Here is a 20,021-nt window from a genome sequence, read left to right as displayed (position 1 = left end):
GCAAACACGTTGCTCAATTAGGAAGGAAAAGACAGTCTGATGCTTTGCATATGCAATACTTTATTAAACGTGTTAATAAATAAAATAGGCATTGTATTAGTTTCTTTCATTAAAATGTACCAATGGAATATATAGATATAATAAAACAGTTCATCTCCGTTAATCAGGATGTTACTTTGTTCCTACTGAAGAAAAAAAAAAAGTTCATTTTTTTGATTACTGGAGTATTTACAAAAGTATTTGAATCTAAAATCAAAATAACCTTTAGCCTTTCATATGCTTTGACAAATTGGGGATACAATGGACCCTCAGTAACTGACATCACAGAAGTAATCAGACTCTGGTTTGTTCTAAGGACATGTGGATCTGAAATGCAGATTAGATTAGAGCGATCAAGAGGTTTGACAGAAAACAGCCCCTCTGTTAGGGCAGCACAGAGGGACAAACTGAATAAGCAGCATTAAAGTGCTGTGAAGCAGCCAATGTATCCACCTTTCAAATGATAAATTTCACATCTTAAAAGCATCTCATCTCCAAACAACTGGGCACTTACTGAACATATTCTTTATTACTCATTCAAGCAGCTCATTTTAACTGGTCCCCCACTTTTAAATGTGTGATGTACATTTTGAGAAATATATTGTTATCTCTAGCACTAGCTTACTTTTGACTTTCCTAACATTCAAGATTTTTCCTTTTTCCCCCATCAAGTAGGATTAATATTAGTCTACATGATTTTTCTTATGGGAGGAAATATCACTTCTCATTTTGCCAGGGCTTTGGTGATTTTTGCTTACTGCAAAACACCAGTAACATATCAGGCTACGTTTCTGACTTGACAGTTCAAAAACAAACGTCACACCTCAACAGAAGAGCTTGTTTCTTGTTGGCAGCAATGATAAAATAAAAACCAAAAAATAAAAAAAAAAACGGCAAAATAGTGCAAAAAAATTCAAATACTTTTTTTGGAACGTTTTAATGGGGTGGGTGGGAGAGACTGAGAGATTATGAAACCAGTCATTCATGTTTTTGCTAGTCTGTCATCACTGATCACTGTGATGCTTTCCAAAGACCCAAAACAGGCTTGTATATATTGGAGATACCCGCAGAGCTAAGATAATCAAGTTAATGCAATTATGCCTCCATATGTCCATTGAACTCAGGAAATCAATGGGATTTACTGCTGAATCCATGGTTTTCATGGCATAACAGGTTATTGTTCATGTCTTAAAAGAGTTCAAATCACTAAGAAGGCACGATGGAGACAGCATTTAATGGCAGAAATGGACAGCGGTTGCCGTTTGAATTATTCATCTAACCATTTCTATTCACCAATCTGTTAACCAATCCCTTAAGCATAAAACTGAACCTGCTTTAAACTGTACTGAAGTAAACCTGAAACAAGACTGGACGTGTGGTCAGTGCTCTGGTGCTAAATGGCCACCATGCATCACATTAGTGGTGGTTAGGGCGAGGCCCTGCCCCCTCGCTGTAAAGCGCTCCGAGCACCCCGAAAGGCGCTATATAAATGTAACCCACTACCAATTATTCATTGAGATGCGTGTGCAGATATGCAGCGTCAAAGCACTCATGACATGGAATGGCGTGGCATTACAGAGGGGGGAACAAGAAAAGGATGCAGCGTTTCAAAAGATGTCCACCTCTGCTAAGCGCTTCAATGTAATGAGACTCCATCGTTCCGGGTTCTGTCCGCTCACACACGTTTCTGGGCTGAGGCTGACTGAGGGAACACCTCTGAATCAGCCAACCCTCTGCCCTCGCTGGGGGTGAACTCTCCACTCTCCGCTCACTGTTCGTAATTAACAAAATATATACGGCAGAAAATTCCAAAGTTCTTTAGTATACATAAACGGCAATCACTTTAAAACATACTTGTAATTGCAAATACTGCATAGTCGTTGTGTGTTCCCGGTGCATTTGGAGATTGTGAAAGTGTAACTACCACAGAAATAATAACCGGACTTGTAGACCTGTTAGATTTTTTGGTGTTGTTATGCATCTGTTTAGAAAGTGTAAACACTACGTCGGAACCAAGTTTGGTTGCACCTTCCTGAGCAGTTCTTCGGACTTCTCCTTGTGAAGAAGGACACTGGACTGAATCACAGGATTACAGTCATGGAACGTCACTGTTTTAGTAAGCCACAGCGGCGACTGCAGTAGTCACGAGCTTTGTAGGAAAATGTGTAAAAAAAGATAGGTGTGCATTTTCTTCCAATGATCTGTCCTTTGTGTGTACTTTGGTCACTGGCTTAAGACTGAAGAGCATAGTCCCCCTGCTTTAAGTTTACACAGCAGTTTCTCTCCTCTTTATTCTTCACAATAGAAAAAAAAAGTTTGAATAGCTCTCCATAAAAAAAAACAACTACCCTACATCCTTACTTGGGAAAGTATGAAATGTCCTTTCTCCACTGCTGTCCCTGAATCAGGCTTGCAGGCCTTGGTAGAGCTCTGCTTGGTTTTCCACAATATATTTTTTGTCCAGCTGACTTGAGAACCAACCATGAACTGGCTCCACAACCTATCTGGTGTTACACAAATGTTAGGTTAGTGAACTGCCTTACTTCAGTCTGCACCAAACCTGTCAGAAAGGAGGAAAGATCCTAAGAGGGTTTGGCTGATATCCTGTGGTGTGTAGAGCTAGCATTTTACAATGCAATGCTCCTATCAGTGTAGTTACTGAAAGTTTGCACTTCCAAATCCTACTGTAACATTTGTGTTGTTGTCTTATTGTGTTATTTGTCTTAACACTCATCCAGTAACGTAGGTGTGAAAGCTATAGGCATTCACAGCTACACCGACTTTATATTTATTACAGAATGTACAGACAACTGTACACTTACAGACTGAACACCTAAAACATGGATTAATGAAAAATACAGTTCAGTGGAGTTTTTTTCAGGTTAGCTAAACAGTCAGCTAATGTGTTTTTTGCGAAATGATGATCTGAGACTTTTTTTCCTGCTTTGGTGTAAATGGCATTATGTATTATATTATACTCTGTTAAAAGGTATGCTATGTATTACTGCTCCGGTACAGCAATGGAAAACCAAGCGAGCAAAGGAAGCCAGGCCCAGGTGCCTTCCAGTAGGACACAGATTGGCACGGTTTCGTCAGTGGAAAAGGGGAAAAAGTGGCACAGAAAACTGCCTTCAGGGGAAAAGACACTAAACCATTCCCAGGTTTAACCAGGTTTCCCTCAGCAGCCTGCAAGACCAGAGAGAGGAACGGAGAGACAACCTTCATCATCAGAACTATCTGGGTTCCCAACTGGCTGAGTTAGTAATGCTGCAGACTGAAACCTACAACCCAAGACATCAGAAATTCAAACCTTATCTGGCAAAGGCAGAGAGTCCACAGCAGTGGAATATTATTGGCTTCGTTCTGCTAGGGTAGTGTGGGATACATCGGCCGGAGTTTTCTTATTCCTTCGCTCATCACTTCCCACTGGAGATTCTCAAATCTCAGAGAGAAAAGCTCCAATCCTCTACTCAGTGTTTGCCCTGCTGTGGTGCACAGTGGGACTTGAAGTGTGAAAAATAGCCCTCGGTCATATGCTATCACGAGTCTAATATGCAATCAGCAATTCCAAAGTTGAGGTGAAAAGAGGGGAATAGCAAATATCCTTCTGGTTTAAAGAATTGCACATCATATTAGTCAGTGTTACCTAATCTTTTCTTGTCTGGAGTAGGACTCAACGTTTTTACACTGGTTTAGACTCAAAAGGTAGCCCAAAAAACAGTCACTAGTTGTTTTAACTGAATCAATAAATATGAAAGTCTGTGATGTGCTTATGTGGTAGCCAGGCTTGCAGAAAGTATTCTAATGAGTAACCCTTGTCCATATTTACCTGTACTTGGGCCTCCCATGCCAGAGATGCAATCCTTGACCCCGCAAATCAGGGTTAAGCAAAGTTTGCTCAGCTCTGCACTTTGTTGACTGCTTCTGTTCAAACCACCAGATCTCACCTTTCACCCCTCCTATTTCAAATTCAGTTTTAAAGTGAATTTAAATAAAAGTAAAAATAAAAACACTTGGCTGGCCAAACTCAGATTACATGACCGTCAGTCAGTTGATTGCTGATGATTCCGGAAATTGAGAATGCACTCCTTTTCCAGGGAGGAGGAGCCAGTCAGTTTTTTTTTTTTTTTTTTTTTACACAGGATACAGGGGGATGGAGTACATACAGTACAGTCTTAATTGAGGGGTAAAAAAACAACTATTAAACTACAGCTGTAAAGGAAATACAAAAATAATTATTTAACTTACACTTGTGTTTAAGTAATTGTGAGCATGTACTAACTATTAGACAGTCCAATTACAAAAAACTTCAAGGGGGAATTTTTCAAGCAGCTGTGTAGGTTATCACATTCCAGCTAGTTATACGATATGTGTCAGGCAGGTTTGACACTTTGCATTGAGCCTCCTGCTTTGTGTTCGTATTTCCAACACAGGTCAAGCTACTGTTCTGGCACAGAGCAACATCTGAACATTTCTGAAGTCCTATCAAGGGGCAGTGCATTTCAACAAGACAGCATCAAGACCGTAATGTGCTCCCCCCTCTTCTTACAGCTCAAGCACAAACTGTGACTCTCTATGACTCACTCCTGTGGCCCCCGGCGATTGGCAACGGACTCAGTTTTCCATCCCCCGCTGCACAGAATCTAACCAATCACTGACTGTGGAGCTGACACCAGCCGACACACAGGCCGTGATTGGTTGCCGCTGCAGTTGGTCACACGGACGAGGGCCTCACCTTCATCTGCAGGATGTCGCCCTCGTGTGCCGGCCAGCCGCGCAGCACCAGGCCCGTCCGGGCGTCCAGCAGCACGATGAAGCCGCTGGAGAAGCCGGCCGCCACAGTCCGCCCCCCGGGGCTCACCGCCAGGTAGCGGATCAGGCCCGCGCTCACGTTGTTGTAGGCCAGCCGGAATTCGTGCTGCGGGATGGGGGGAAAGCACAGCCCATTTAGGAATGCAATATGCAGTAAAGCTAGTTCTGTAGAGGCCTGCTGTAATGGACTCAAATACAAAAGGGAGTCAGTACACTGGGGCACCTTGTCGGTTTCATTATGTTTAATTTTAAAAGCTGTACTTGAATGGAATCTCAGTGCTTTACTTACTCACTGGGACCATTATTTAAGAGATTCAGTATATTAACTATGCTTGAAAGAGAAAGAAAAGGGAATACAGGAGACATTTTGAGGAAGGAGAAACATGCAAATGGTAAAATCCATGAATCCTGTACAATATTGAAACTACAGGTTTATGCACAGGAGGTTTATGCAAAGGAGACACCATTTCCAAAAAATGCAATGATTAATGTTTATATTTATGTTATAATTGCCGAGGAATTCACTACATTTACATGACATTATTGACCTTTAGCGGATCCAGAGAGGTTTACAGATTACAAATTCAGGACTGACAACTGTCATTGGAATGGGAATGACAAGGGCCCTGTATTACAACTTGCTCCTCATTTGTGTAGCACATCGAGACACTGCAGTTGAGCTTTTAGCAGTGGAACACCTCACATACTACTGAATATACACAGGGAACCAGGGAAAAGTGTCTAAGAAATGGATATGTGCAGGAAGAGGAGTCTGCCCTGGGCTCGGGGCTTAGGACGGTACCTGCAGGCCCGGTTTGCGCGGGTCGATGAAGCGGAGCACGGAGTCAGCGCTGCCGAACACGACGCTGCAGTGGGGGGGCGGCATGGTGGTCACGGCCGTGATGGGGTTCTTCCCATCCAGAGCCTCGTAGGAGCGGATCTGCTTACCTGCACACCGGGGGGGGGGGGCGGCGTGGGGGGGACACAGGGTAAATTAACACATTCCCCACAGTCACCACCTTTTAGTGAAAACCCTCCCAACAGCCCCTGCCCCACAAGTCACTTCTCTCAATTCACAACTGACAGACCTATAAAGCTGTTTTGGGATTGGGTCACTAACACTAACCGTTTAATGATTTTTAAAAAGTTTATTCTGACTACTTCTGGGATGAGAGACAAATCAATATAATATGTTTTTTTGGCAGTGATCCTATTTTGTAGGTTTAATTAATTTCTGTGAAAAGCGCTTACTCTGACCCATTTGTAATGATCCAAAAGTCAGGCATGAAAAATTAATTGCTCTCCCGCAGCGGCACATCAGCACATCCTCAGATGAGCTACACACAGACAGCGTGCGGCCTCCTCTCACCGGTGAACTGGTCCCAGAGGTGGACGCTGCCGTCGCAGCTCACGACCTCCTGCAGCGCCTCCAGCTGGCCCACGTAGAACACGGACTTGCGGTGCTCGGCGTAGGTGAGGCGCGGCTCCACCTCCCGTGTGCCGTCGCCGTGGTTGTACAGGGGCCACAGCCTGACGGTCTTGTCCTTGCTGCCGGACAGGAAGTAGTCCTCCCCAGCCAGCGGCGCCAGGCACTTGGCCGTGCCCGTGTGGCCCAGGAAGCTCTGCAGGCGGATCTGGTGGAAGTGGAAGTGCGGGTCCTGCTGGTTGAGGCCGATCTCGTACTGCCAGTAGGCCAGCCAGTTCCCCAGCAGCGAGCGGCCGCTGCGGGGCAGGTCCTGCTTCAGCGCGCTGTCCTCGGGGGTGTGGCCCAGCACCCAGGAAGACGAGGAGGAGGAGGGGCCGGCGGAGGCGAAGGAGGAGCCCGGGTTGCCGGCCGGGGCCAGGTGCCCGGGGTTCTGCCGTCCCCAGGAGTCCAGCGAGGATAGATTTGGGCTCCCCCCGGCCTCTGAGTCCTGCGCCACCTGGATCCGGTTCCCCACCAGGTGGCTGCCAAAGGTTCCGGACTCAGGAAGGATGTCGGCGCTCAGAGGGGTGGAGGTGGAGGAAGGGGCGGGCAGGGGGCTGCGTCCCATGCGGCCGGTGAGGCTCGGGGTGAGCCCTACGGAGGTGGACGGAGGCGGCTCCGCCCTCTGACCCCCCGCGGGGGTGGGGTCTGGGCTGCCCGGGCTGACCTGCTCGTGGTAAGACTGGGCCAGACGCCAAACCAGCTCATGGTTTGGCACCAGCTTTCGGATCACTGCGTCTCCTGGGGAAAACAGTGGGAAAGTTGCTGTAAATATAGTGTAAATGTAATAGAATAATAGTACAATAAGGAAATCAACAGTCATCAACACTTCATGCAGACGCTTAGTAAAAATTATATAACGCAATAAAGACTGGAATGGTATTTTTTTATAAGCAGACAAACAGACAATGTTTCAACTTGGGCCTTTGGCAACTCGGTGTCAGGAAATAAAGTTACCTGTATACCAAAATTGAATTCATACATAGAAAACTGATTTGAGTATAGAGTACTTTTAGGCTTGCTGAGCTCCCATGGGCCTTTTTCTACACATCCAATCAGGTTACTACAAAACCATGTCAATTTGTGTTCATTTTTTAACTAACTAACCATGGCAGAAACACACGAATATCCATCAAAATGATCACATTCTTACTGTTGGATGTTCACTGTGGTTGCATGGAAAAAAGTGAGTAAAAATGTGTTACTTTATAAAGTCCCTAAGGTTAGTGAGATGACCAAACCCTGTGGACAGGCCCGCTGTGGACTTCCCATCATCACTGCCTGACAACATGGCCGGGATTGAAGCCAGACTATAGACCTCTTATAGACCAGCTTACACTGAAAGTGAGCACCTTACCCACAGTGCTGCTCAGGAGCCCCAAGTTTAGAAGCCCGCAACAGTGTGCAGGCATTCCATTCTGTCTTTTCTTTCATATAGTACAGACAGCAATAAAAGACAACTCTGCACCAACAAGATCTGTCACAGCCACTATACACCCAGTAATCGCTGAAGTTTCTCACCTATGAGGCAGTAGAAGGGGATGTAGGAGGCGTAGGCCATCTCAGGGCTGAACACTGCCTGCAGCTCCTCCAGAACCGCCAGCTCACAGGTGACCTCCGACCCGTCCGGAGTGCGCACCTCCAGCAGCGTGCACTCTCCCACCTCCCTGCAGGCAGCTGTGTCCACCTGCGGAAGAGCGAGGCGCAGGTGAGACACCTCTCACTCTCTGTCTGCTGGTGGTGCCCACAGGCCGAATTCAATCCTCACACACTGCAGTTTGGTCTTGAAACTTAATGTGAAGATATGTTACTCTTTTTACTTCCAAGGGGATTTAAGCGAAGGAAGTTTCAGGTGTGGAAAAAAACGGAAGCGATTACTTACATTTCAAAGTCAAAGCTACGCTGCAAAATGGACTGAAAGGGTTTTCATCTAAAGCACTTTACAGTAACCATATACAGGATCTCTGTTCATTGTGCTAATTACAGCATCCGAGTCTACAGACACAGGCTTTGGTATCCATATCAGTGTACTGTGTCCATATCAGTCCACTAAAGACTTCAGCTCATGTCTTGGCTTATGTTGTCTGTGTGCACACACTATGCGATTAACCATATATGCGTCTGTTCTCGTGTGAGGGCCAGTGCAGTTACCTGCGTCTGCAGACTGTGCAGCAGGGAGAAGACGCTGAAGAACCTGCACAGCGTGTCCGCCATGTGCTGCTGCACCATCTCCCGACCGATGCGCAGGCAGATAAGGGCCATCAGGCTCAGGGTTTTCACACACAAAGCAGAGCGCGTCTGCACTCCACTGGGAAAGCTGAATCGGGAGGGGTGGGTTAGGGTTAGGGTTAGGGTTACGTCACACTTCCTGCTAATCACATTTCACAGGTGATTTTCAAACAGTAACACATACTCAAACTCAGGTTACTGTAGCCTGGAAGTAATTACAGGTGACAGTGACATTATAGGTTGAGATTTAATGTAATACATAAATAAGAGCTTCTCAGTCTTCTCTTACCCTGTCAGAATTACAGACAAATATAAACAGAATGCCAACATGACTGTGAATACTTGAATGAACACAAGTAGGATCCAGCTGGGCCATTTCTGAAGCATATTGTTCAATATTCTGTTAGTAAATGTGGTCTTTATCTAGTCATAATTGTTATCAGAATGATAAAAATCAGATGTAAGGACTCAGCATAATTATCTACCTGTACTCTGCCTGTGACATAACACATTCCCAGCCTGTGGGAGGGCTTACCCCATCCTCGGAGAGGTGAGCAGGTCCAGCAGGGGGAGGAGCACGTCCTGGTTGATCTTCATGAGCATGTCCATCAACGTGGAGTCCGACAGGAAAACAATGATCTTCTGGGTCAGGAGAACCGCTCCCAGCAGCCCCGCCTCTTTGCGGGTGTTCAAGCGTAAAGAAGAGGTTGGAGCGACCTGGAAGGCGCCAGAATGTCAATGTTCACTGAACAACACAGCTTCAATGCAATGTACCTTTCCAGGTGCAGCTCAGGGGTTGACCAGAGTGCGCTCCACGTTAGCTGATGGGCAAACCCACGTGTGAGCAGTAAAGAAAACTCATCAAAGAGGTTCCACCAACTTAAGTGCTCATCTCTGCAATCATGCTATGTGCACACTGAGTATTGCAAGGAAATAAAAACTGGAAGAGCTAAGGAAATCATGTTATCAAAATTTGTGTCCATTATTATGCTCAGTTCATGCACTGTTAGACTCCATGTAGAGCAACAATGCTGTACGCTCATTTGAGGTCACATTCTTACAATAAGTGTTGTCACACATATCATATTCTGTGTATATTCCAGACAATTTCTCCTTCATCTTACGGTATCTGACAAGCATCAGAACTCAACCTGAACAGATGGGGACAGTGGATTGAGATGCAGGTCATACCAGGTAGCCAATGTAGGGGAGGTACTGGTAGGTGAGAACAGGCTCTCCATACAGGTGGGCGATGTAGATGAGACAGTCAATGACTGGCTGGGCCGTCTGGTCCCCCACCACCGGCCGCTTCTCATACACGCTGCCCATGCTTTCCAGGCTGGTCTCCTCCGAAGCAGAGGGCACGAACTGGTGTTTGTCTGGGCCTTGGGGACAGGGAGGGTGGAGAGAAAGGTACAGAGCACTGACATTAGATTGCACACACACACGCACACACACTCACACACACACACACACACACACACACACACACACACACACACACACTCCATTATATACGTGCACACATGCTAGCATTCACACATACACACACACATACACACACACCCATTATACTACTTATCTATTTAAAACTAAGAGATAAATGACATTTTGTGTTATGTTGTACATGATGGAAATTATTCTCCTTGACACATCATGTATAAAGATTATGATGTATACCATGTATGATGTATGTCAGAAACTCATAATTTGAGATGACATATTTAAATCCTAATCACTCAAAAGAAATTACAGATAAACATGCACATCTACTTACGTTGTGCATTAATATTATAATACATTCTTTAAGAGGTAGTGCCAGGTGACAGGTGACTGTGGAAGAGCATGTGCCTACTCCTTCATAGCATACCAAGACAAAATGGCCAAACATAAGAATCTAGCAAAAGCTGTAAAGACTGACACATCGATGATGATGGATACTAGCATTTGGTACATAATCTTGGAGATGATACCAGAGGCTTGTTATCACTAGGCAGACCACATATAGCATTTCGTCCACGTTTTGCAAAGCAAGCTGTGTAGCTATCACACACAAAGAGTTATGGAGGAGTGAAGGCAGTTTGGATGGCACTAAAGAGTAGGGCTGATATTCAGGCCTATGCCTCTCAGTCAATTATTTTGCCAAAGACAGCTAAGTCAAGACAGAACAGAAAATGGTGTGAGGCACAGACAGCCAGCTGATTGCTACTGCTGATAGGGACAGGATGTCCACATACCAAATCAGAAGACAGAGTGCAAAATACAGACTGGTAACTGTGTGGCAATTTACTACTATGACAAAAACAAGGAGAATAATTGTTGTCAAGAGTTTACTATTGAGTCCAACTTTGTAAACAGTTGTGGTAAAAATGTGTCACAGAACATTTTACAGCACAACATTTTAATGAAATGCCTTAGTTATATACCGGTTATATAAAAAACAGGTTAAAGTACATTCTGAGACTTCAGCAAATTACCTTGCTAGCTGCCTAACTGTACAAAACACACACATATTTCTATACAATGCCAATTTTTGACCCAACTTTAAATCTCCATTTACCATCAATATTTGACAGCACGTCTGCTCATAATGACTGAGAAATAAACTTAACATGTAAAACAATCTCATTGCATCCATTGGTAAATGCTACTTTAAAGAATACTTTGTTCTTATCTTTGTTCTTATGTGCCTGCTGGGTGGTGACACAGACTTTCCTGGTGTGAGCTATCAGTGAAGTATTGGCAGTTTTGCTGGAGCTCTGTTTGGCTAAACAGAGTGATCTACATTATGCATTATTGACATGTGTCAGGTGATCATGCTATCACATTGAACTCCCTTTGCACCACATTAAAAATTGAACTTTAACATTTTCTCAAATAGGTGTCGAGGTGGAGAATTCCTGTGGGCAGTATTTACATCTTGTACGCAATTCATACTGAACAGAACAGTGTCAAAATTGTTTTTTCCTTGAACATGGTTTTTTTCAAGAACAGAAATGGCAGCCATTCTAATTCTGAAAGGAAAATATGTGTGCTGAGAACTCAGGAAAAATGATACCTGAGAATTTCAGCCGCTCTGTAATCAAGCCATTACAACAAAGCCATGACAAGAAAAGGTATTACTCATTTCAGCTACAACACCCACGCACCCCACAGAATTTCCATTCCATTCCCTCATGCTTATTTTCATTTTCATCTGGTTCAAAATACTTTTTTGTTGATGTTTCAAACATTTGCTAGCATTTCCACACAGATAAATTGCTTTTAAGCAATGCTAACAACATAGGTCAAAACACATTGAACACTGACAAAAAAACAGGCACAAATAAAGTTTTCAGTGCAAAAGCTGAAAACTGAAAAACGTTACATATTTTGTTATCGGCAAAATGGTGTCATGGTTCTGGTCCAAGTGGTTCCTCACGCCCACGTAGACTTTGACAAAAGCGTGTGGTCCTCAGTGTTACTTACCAATGTAGCAGTTAGTGAGTAAGCGCAACAGATTTCTGGCCACGTAGCGAGCAGTCACCGTTGGTCCAAGCTTCGCAGACAGCCATCTAACCGTCTTACACACAGTGTCTACAGAGAGACATCAACAAAATGTTTAAAAAAACAACTAATTTTGTTTCAACTTGAAAGGGAGCAAGAGTAACTGCTAATGAAGTAATCCAAAATAAAATACCTGCTATTTAAATTACTGAAATAATTGAAATACTTATGCCATACTTACCTCTGATTACTGAGATAACTTTATAGAATCAATAAACCAAAATCTATTTCAGCCTGTAACATTACCCCAGCCATTTCTCTTTAAGTATTCAAATCCAGCAACATTCCTATTCCGCACTGATTACGACCTAAATCCCTTGCTTACTATACTATTACTTAATTATACATACTAATCACGTTTTTACACACAAACATGGTTGCTCTGTGCCAGGAACAAATGCTTATTTCAGCACAAGTCAAAATGAGTCAAGTATCATTACAGCTAACTACTGTCTTTGCACATGTTCAAATTTATGGGAAAACTCTACAAAAATGAAAGACAAATGGCAAAGGTCACTTGCACTAAAAAAAGAAATATTCCTTATAAGGAAGTGTAAGTCACAAGCTTTTATAAGGCTAAGCCTTCCTTATTAGGCACATGTGAAGCTAAAGGTCATTTCAAATCACTGAACGTAATGAAAATTTTATGGGTTAAGTTGCACAGGTAGGATTATGAATCTGAAAAGAAATGTGTCTAGTTCCTGATGGGTGAAACAAAGTATGAGATCAAACTGACATTGTTCCAGACATATTAGACAATGAGGCTCACCCAGCAGTATCTTGTGCTCTTTCTCCTCAGAGTCCTCCGAGGGATCGTGCTCCTCCTCTTCTCCCACTATGTCCTTCTCTGCCTCCCCCAGCTCAATCCTATTTAAAATCTTCCCATCCAGGGTGACCATTGTGCCCTCAGACTCCTCAGTATTTCCAGAGAGAGTGAGCTCCAGGCTGGGGACACTACCCACTGCGCTCTCTTTGCCCTCCTCTACCTCCTCCTCTTCGTCTAACTCCCCTCCATCCTCCCCCTCACTGGCCTGCTTCAGGTCCTGGCTGCTGTCGGCCGATTTCAGGCTGGCCCGGTCCCTGGTAGAGTCGGCGTCTCCGATGGACACCTCGCTGGCGCTGCTCTTGTCACTCAGCTTACCCGTGCTCAGAGACTCCTGGTCCTGGTCTTTAACCGCAGTGTTCTGGCCCTGCTGTTTCCCGTGTATCCCAACTCCCGTTCCGCCTGACCCGTTGTTGACGTAAAACCCGTTCTGGAAGTCCTCGCCTTCGGAGAGGAAGACCTGGTCGTTGAGGCTGATCCCTGAGGAGTAGTCCACCAGGCCTGTGTCACCCACACCCGCGCCGCCCCCGCTCCCCCCTCCCGCCTTCCCACTCAGAGACCCCGTAGACGCCCCTCCCTCCCTGCGGTCATATTCCTCCTCCTCTTCTTCCCCCAGGTCAACCTGGCCACTCCTCAGAGCCTTGCGGCCCTCCCAGTCAGCCCCGGCCTCCGCGTTGCAGCTCTCAAAGCCAGTGAGGATCTGCAGAACGTGGGGCAGAAGGCTGGACAGGAAGGCCTGCAGGCCGATCCTCACGATGAGCTGCACCACGAAGCAGTCGGTATAGAGGTAGAAGCGGCCCCGAAGGCAGCGTGGGCTCTCGTACACGCCCACCAGGGGCTTCAGTAAGTACTTGGCAGTGTTGCGCGGACCCAGCACTCTGGCGATCGGCTCGAACAGGTACCAGGCAGCGTAGACGGCGGTGGACTCCTCTGACATGAGCGCGAGCACAAAAGGCAGCAGGATCTCCAGCCCCTCTGCAGTGATGTCGCCCTGCAGCAGGAACTCCAGCTGCTGCCACAAGTGGAAGACAATGTCACGGCCTTGGATGCTACTAACCGACTCCATCTTGGCCTGATAGGAGAAGATGAAGCGGTGGAGTGCCAGGAAGTATGTTGGGAAAGGCAGCGGGGACAGAAAGGGGCTGAGCAGCTGCCAGGGGCTGGGAGGCGGGAGACCCTCTGAAATCGGGTCATATTGAAAAAGCAGGAGACCGGGGTTTCTGCTCGGCCTACGGTCCGCACCGGTCCATTTTGACTGCTTATGGACCTGCAGCAGGGTCTCCAGGGCAGGGAGCAGGGGCAGGGGCACGTCACGGAAGCTGGCCGAGCAGAGCTTCATCACAGCCTGGAATCGATCGCTCAGAGAGGCGCCCACTTTCATATAACGCAGCTTACATGAATAGAAGATCTCTGCAATCAGGACACCTAGTGCTTGCATGTCCCTCTGAAAGAGCTCTGTAAGGGAAGGAGCAGCCATCAGTGACACATTCAATTCTGGTCTTTCACTCAGGGATCCTCCAGGGTGCTGAGGTTGTGTGTGCAGTCCTTTTACCAGAAAGTTATTCAGCTTCTCCAGCTCCTCGAGGGCCTGAATGGGGTTGAACCCTTCTGGCAGGCTGATTTTGAATTCTTCAGCATTAACAGTGTTGACACTCCCCTCTTTGGGTTTCCTGTTGGTGCTGCTACCTCTCTGTAGCACGGCACTTCGAACACCAGATCCCAAGGCATTTGTGATATTAGTTGTACCCTCGCTGGGGAAAGCTACAGGAGACTGGGATACAGCCATAGCTACAGGGTCCGTGGCTGCCTTTCCGGCAGCAGCACTGGTTAAGGGCAGCGGGATGGAGGAGGAGGTTGTGGTGGAAGTACTGGAAGAAGTGCCCAAAGAGTCCAGGGCTTCGGTGCCTTGCTCCAGCTCCTCGTCCCGATCCACCACAGTCCAGCCACTTGATTCGCACCCAGTGGCCTCAGGAACCATTCCGTCCACACCATCCATCGTGGTTTCCAGGGCAGGATTGGGCCAGGAGGACAAGCAGACTGTAGCCGAGCCCAGATGGGGGGGCTCAAGCGGAGAGTACTGGTAAGGTGCAAGTCGGGGTGGATGGGGCTGGTCAAACAGCTGCACCACTCCGTAGCAGGCTAAGTGCGTGTGGTTGTCCACAAGGTGCAGGCACACGTTCTTAGCCTTGACAGCATCTTTGCCTGAGAGCTTGTATCCAAAGGTGAGGTCGATCCAGTGGTGCAACTGCTGCGACACCTCTCGGCTCTCCAAGAGGCGCCGATGCACATCGATAAACTCTTCGTACGAGTTGCACCATGGAGGCACATCCAGGTCAGGCATGTCCGGGTGAATGGAGCGGAATATGGAGGGGTCTGTGTAGAATTCTGGGATGCACTCGTCAGGGGTCCAGCTCTGAATGCGCTCCATGCTAGCGGGGTACTCGTTGGGCTCCCACTGCGATCGCACATGGCTGCACAGCACAGACTTAGGGGTCTGCCGGGCCTTATACACGTAGTAGGTGATGTCTGACAGCACATCCGAGATGTGATGTGGTACGTGAAGGTGGTCCAGCTGCCCAGAGCCACTAGAGCCTACAACCCCTACTATGTCGCCTCCAAAATTCCCTCCCCCACCCCCGTTAGCAACTGCCGCAGCCAGGGCCTCTTTGGTCATTTCATAGGTGAAATCCAGTTGCTTGTCTCCCTTGTTTAGCCGGAACTTGGACCTCCTAAGGTCACGGAACCTACCATAGGGCACAGTGAAGTCCACCACCCAGGGTAGAACAGGGTGGTAGTTGGGATCCCCTTCGCGTCTTCCAGCCAGCTTGTTCAGCTCCATAAGGTACCGAAAGTTGCTGACTCGTCCGTGGACCCAGTCCATAACCAGTGACTTCAGCTCCTCACAGCAGTCCTTGCAGAGCTGTTCACTGTTCTCACTGCCTCCCCTGTATCCTCCCTGCTTGTTTCTTGATAGTTGCCCCCTTACATTACTGACGACAGCCTCCTTGTCCTCTCCAAGCTCCTCGTAATGCGCTAGGTTGACTCTGAGATAGCTACAGAGCTGCTCGTCTACAGCTACATCCTGCAGGGAGAGCGCTCCACAGGACAGGCCAGCAGCATGGCATGCCTGCATAGCTGTCAGCAGCTGGTACAGGATGAAGAGTACTTTGGCGTGACTGTTGGCGAGCTTGGCTGGGCTGTATGTGACGATGTCATGGAGGGAGTACTGGCTATAGGGCAGGACTAGGTAGAGGATCTCTCCCGACTCCAGTAGACCCTCTGCAGGGAGCACGTTAGGACACAGGTGGTCTGCGGGGGGTTTGGGCGCCGTGCAGCTGGATGGGAATGGGGCCTCCTTCTCCTTTTCCCTAGCTGGGGAGAGTGATGGGGAGACCCGGTCAGTGGAGATGAAGGTGCAGCAGAAGAGTGCCTGCAAAGCCTGCCGCACGGCGTCCAGCGCCATTACTTGAGTCTGCTCCATGGTGCCGGCATAAGGCTGCACGTAGGTCCTGTGAGCCTCACGCCACAGATTCCTGCAAAGGAAGGAGAGGGGAATGTCAGACTGCACAAGTTAAATTGTGATAGGGCTTGGATGGTGTTATGTTCACATTCACTAGTGTGGGAGTGTTGATAGCCTGGTCTGACACTATTGCTCATTCAACATGAATGGATATACTTATGTTCTATTGTGCTGGCAGTCGCTCTAGATAAGAGTGCCCACTAAATGCATATAATGTAATGTGCTGTAATGTAATAAGAATGAGGTGCAGAAGTGAGAGAGTAGGCCTATATCTCATGCATGCTTTTGATGTCATGAGTCTTACTCTGTGCAGTTACACTGAATGTTGATTATACAGAGGGAAGATGCAATAAAAAGGACACTTGTTAGCGATACCTGAAATTGTGTTCCGATACCCCTTTCATGAGCCTGGAGAAGGAATCCTGTGAGATGCCCTCCCCCAGGGAGTTTGAGTCTCTGGACAGCCGGTAGCCTAGCCTGCTTTTCCTGAGCCCCTGGATGCAGACCCGGGTCCAGCCGGCCGGCAGCTTCACCTGGGAGCGCTGGAGCAGGGTCTGGGCCTCCCCTTCACTCACGCCCTCGAGACGCGGGCACCGAGTAACCTTCCTCTCCCTCAGCCCCAAGACCCATCGAGCCGGAACGAGAGCCACCACCTCTCGAGGCCGCGGCCCTGGGCCTATCTGTCGCCGATCCACGCCCAGGTCCCTCTCCACGGCTGCCACAAGCCACTCCATGCTGACCTCTAGAGGCTGTACAGGGATAAAATGCCGTCCTGTGGCCTCTCCCTCCTCACAACCCTGAGCAAGCACTTTCAAACCTCCATGGGGGGGGAGTGTTAGTTTTCAAGATTGGGGTTGTATTCGGCAATGTGTTCTGAAAACATATTCAAAAGCACAAAATGCTGAAATCAGATAATTCACTAATGCTCTTTCTCTGTACAACTGATAAAAAAACAGAATTTATCAACATTTTAGCTATGTAATTTCTTTAATTATTTTTCAATGGGCACCATTACTCAGTAATACTTTTTAAAATAAATTATTGTCCTGAATAAAGAACAACAATGGAGTGTCAACAATAACAACAACAATGGCAATGGAGTGTCTTTTATTTGATCTCAAGACTCAAGGAGTATTCACTACAAACTAGCAATTTCTAAAGCTCAGGGTATATCATGTAATTAATAATATGATATTTAATTTATAACAATTAATAAACAATACTTTATTAAAGAAAATCACATAAATAATAGGCATGAAATACAAACCAAAACCAAATCTTTCTTTCGTGTTTCTTTAGCGTTTCCTGTCTCTACTGGACTATGATCGGACAATGTTCCAGAAAGCTACAGTGAAATGCCTCAGTAAATCAATTTTCCCCATCCTCAGCATACTACCCTCCTGACATGGCTGCGCTGACATTCTGATCTGCAGGTCCAGGAAAGGGGTCCAAACCCAGAGACGACACTGCCGAGGAAAACTAATGATCTAGCTAAATGTAACTGCCGTAACTGCATTGGCAACGACAGTATTCTCTTTTGAACATCAGCCTTCACCTTCCCGGACTAGGGAGAATGAGGAAGAGTATATGACAGTTAACACGAGGAAAATGTTGGTAATCTCATGACTATAATTTGACGTAAACATGTTACCCAGAACTAAAGCCGTGTGTGATTTGCACTAGCCACCATCTGGTTGTTTAAAGTCTGTCAAAATCACATATCTGACTATCTTGTCGGGTATCTAGCTAATATGAGCTCCAGAACACAGGAAATAGTAATAGACACAGGTTATTCAAGTATCTAACCTTAGCTAGTTTGCTAGAGGATACAGAAAGCAACAGTAGCTAGCTGTGCATAACATTGCCCAATAGGAAAACGTCAAATGTTCACACATAGCTAGTGAGCAAACGTTAAATGTGTCATTGAAAATACAATTAACAATGTAACAGTTAGCTAACGTTAACTATATATTACAGTTCGACAGCAACCAAACTGTTTGCAAGTCCGCAAGATCCATAGACCCCACTTCCCTTTTCGGTGTAGACAATGTTTTACAAACGTCAAATGAAAGCATAACAGTTAGCCAGCTTGCTTGCTATCCAAGTTAGCCCTGTGATTCTCAGCATCTAGGGAGCCATCTAATTAGATAACTAAGTATCTGGTTAACTGAGCAACGTCACGGTCGACTGGTTATGATTTACCTCGCGAACTAACTTGTAGAACGTACCTCTGAGTCACAATATTGCTGGGTGCACAGCTGGCAAACTCATACAAAACCAGGTCCCATCTTGTGTCCAGTATATAGATTTGCTTTAAAATCCAGAGTCCAGATCCTCCACTCTTGCCCAGAGGGAAGTACAGGCAATCAGTAAGCTAACTAACCATGCACTTCAGTTGCAGACAAAGCATCCACCGACAGTATGTTTTAACACTATCTTTCTGTTGATAGAAGCCATGTTGTTGCATCGGATAACTCACGTGACTCGCATCACGAACTCTCCTCCCATTACTTTCGTACTCTCATGTGACCTCCGCCTTCTTCTTCTTCGGTACATTTACACGGTACCTTGTCATCAAACTGAAAAGGGCACACCGCCACCCACTCCGAAATTTGGCCCAGAGAGTAATGGCAAGACAAAATCCTCTTCAGTTCCGTAATTACCGTCAGCATCATACTGTACGTGCCCCAAACTCCATGAAAAAATAAACATCGCTGCAATGAAACCCCTCTGAGTCATTCATTCATTAAAGTGGAAAACTGTCAAATGTCAATATCTATGTATGTTTTCATTTGTATTGGAAATCAGTTTTACAGTTGAGGAGAGGTGATGGATTTTTCAAAACGTACAAAACAATTCCGGGTATTTTGTGTCTAGTGAGATCATAATGATAACCTAAGTGTCAATTGTGGTTCACTTCAGTCAATTCAGTGAATGAACTGATTCAATTAATGATTTTAAAATTGTCTTTTTCTGAACCCATTTGCAGGAGGAGAATTAGTAATTACTGATGTGTCATTGTTTTCCAAATGAACAGTAGGATCACATGGCCTCAAGTCAATTCATGCATGGAGGTCAAGGTGGTGGTGCATGCAAATGGAGTCAGTAGTGCCAAACTGGGAAAATGAGGCCAGCTGCTAACTAGCTAACAAAAGTCTAACGTAGCAGTGTATCAGACTGGTATTGTCAATGATCACTTTATTGAGTAGCTAGCTAGCAAGCATTTCATTTGCTGCGTGAACCTTCCGGTTCCAGATCTCAAAGAGAATGTGATGTCATTTTTAATCAAAGTCACTGGGCAACTGTTCAGATGCTATACACAATTATAACACCAGGTATCAATGTTATCCTATTGGGTAATGTTAATTATATTCAGATTCTATTTGTGGACTTAGAATTCAGCTTTTAAGAATTTAAGTTTACTATGATTTACTGTGGCGCAGACTGTACCATTGTATATTTTCACGTGCCATGCGTGAAAATATACATGATGCGTGTCCGTCAGGACAGCATCACTGCCTGTATTGGATTCAGTTAATATGGGTTTCAGGATATGGATTTCAAATGGTGCATTTAAAATGTAGCTC

At 46.0% G+C, this 20,021-nt stretch overlaps 1 protein-coding gene across 1 annotated transcript; it reads right to left on the bottom strand.

Annotated features, from left to right (window-relative positions):
• Positions 1 to 2,040: 2,040 nt before the first annotated feature.
• Positions 2,041 to 18,898, bottom strand: wdr81 (WD repeat domain 81). Its single transcript, XM_036536552.1, has 13 exons — positions 18,663 to 18,898; positions 16,810 to 17,307; positions 12,861 to 16,447; positions 12,014 to 12,121; positions 9,737 to 9,930; positions 9,081 to 9,262; positions 8,468 to 8,633; positions 7,838 to 8,003; positions 6,221 to 7,057; positions 5,654 to 5,799; positions 4,775 to 4,957; positions 3,208 to 3,225; positions 2,041 to 2,115 (listed from the first exon to the last, which is right to left on the bottom strand). The coding sequence occupies exons 2-13, from the start codon at positions 17,166 to 17,168 to the stop codon at positions 2,041 to 2,043; spliced, it is 6,021 nt and encodes a 2,006-aa protein (XP_036392445.1). The 5' UTR covers positions 17,169 to 17,307; positions 18,663 to 18,898.
• Positions 18,899 to 20,021: the final 1,123 nt, after the last annotated feature.

The sequence above is a fragment of the Megalops cyprinoides genome, chromosome 9 (genome assembly GCF_013368585.1).
Source record: "Megalops cyprinoides isolate fMegCyp1 chromosome 9, fMegCyp1.pri, whole genome shotgun sequence".
Lineage (NCBI taxonomy): Eukaryota > Metazoa > Chordata > Actinopteri > Elopiformes > Megalopidae > Megalops > Megalops cyprinoides.
Note: the sequence above shows the minus strand (reverse complement) of the source record. Positions and strands in the feature narration are given on the sequence as shown.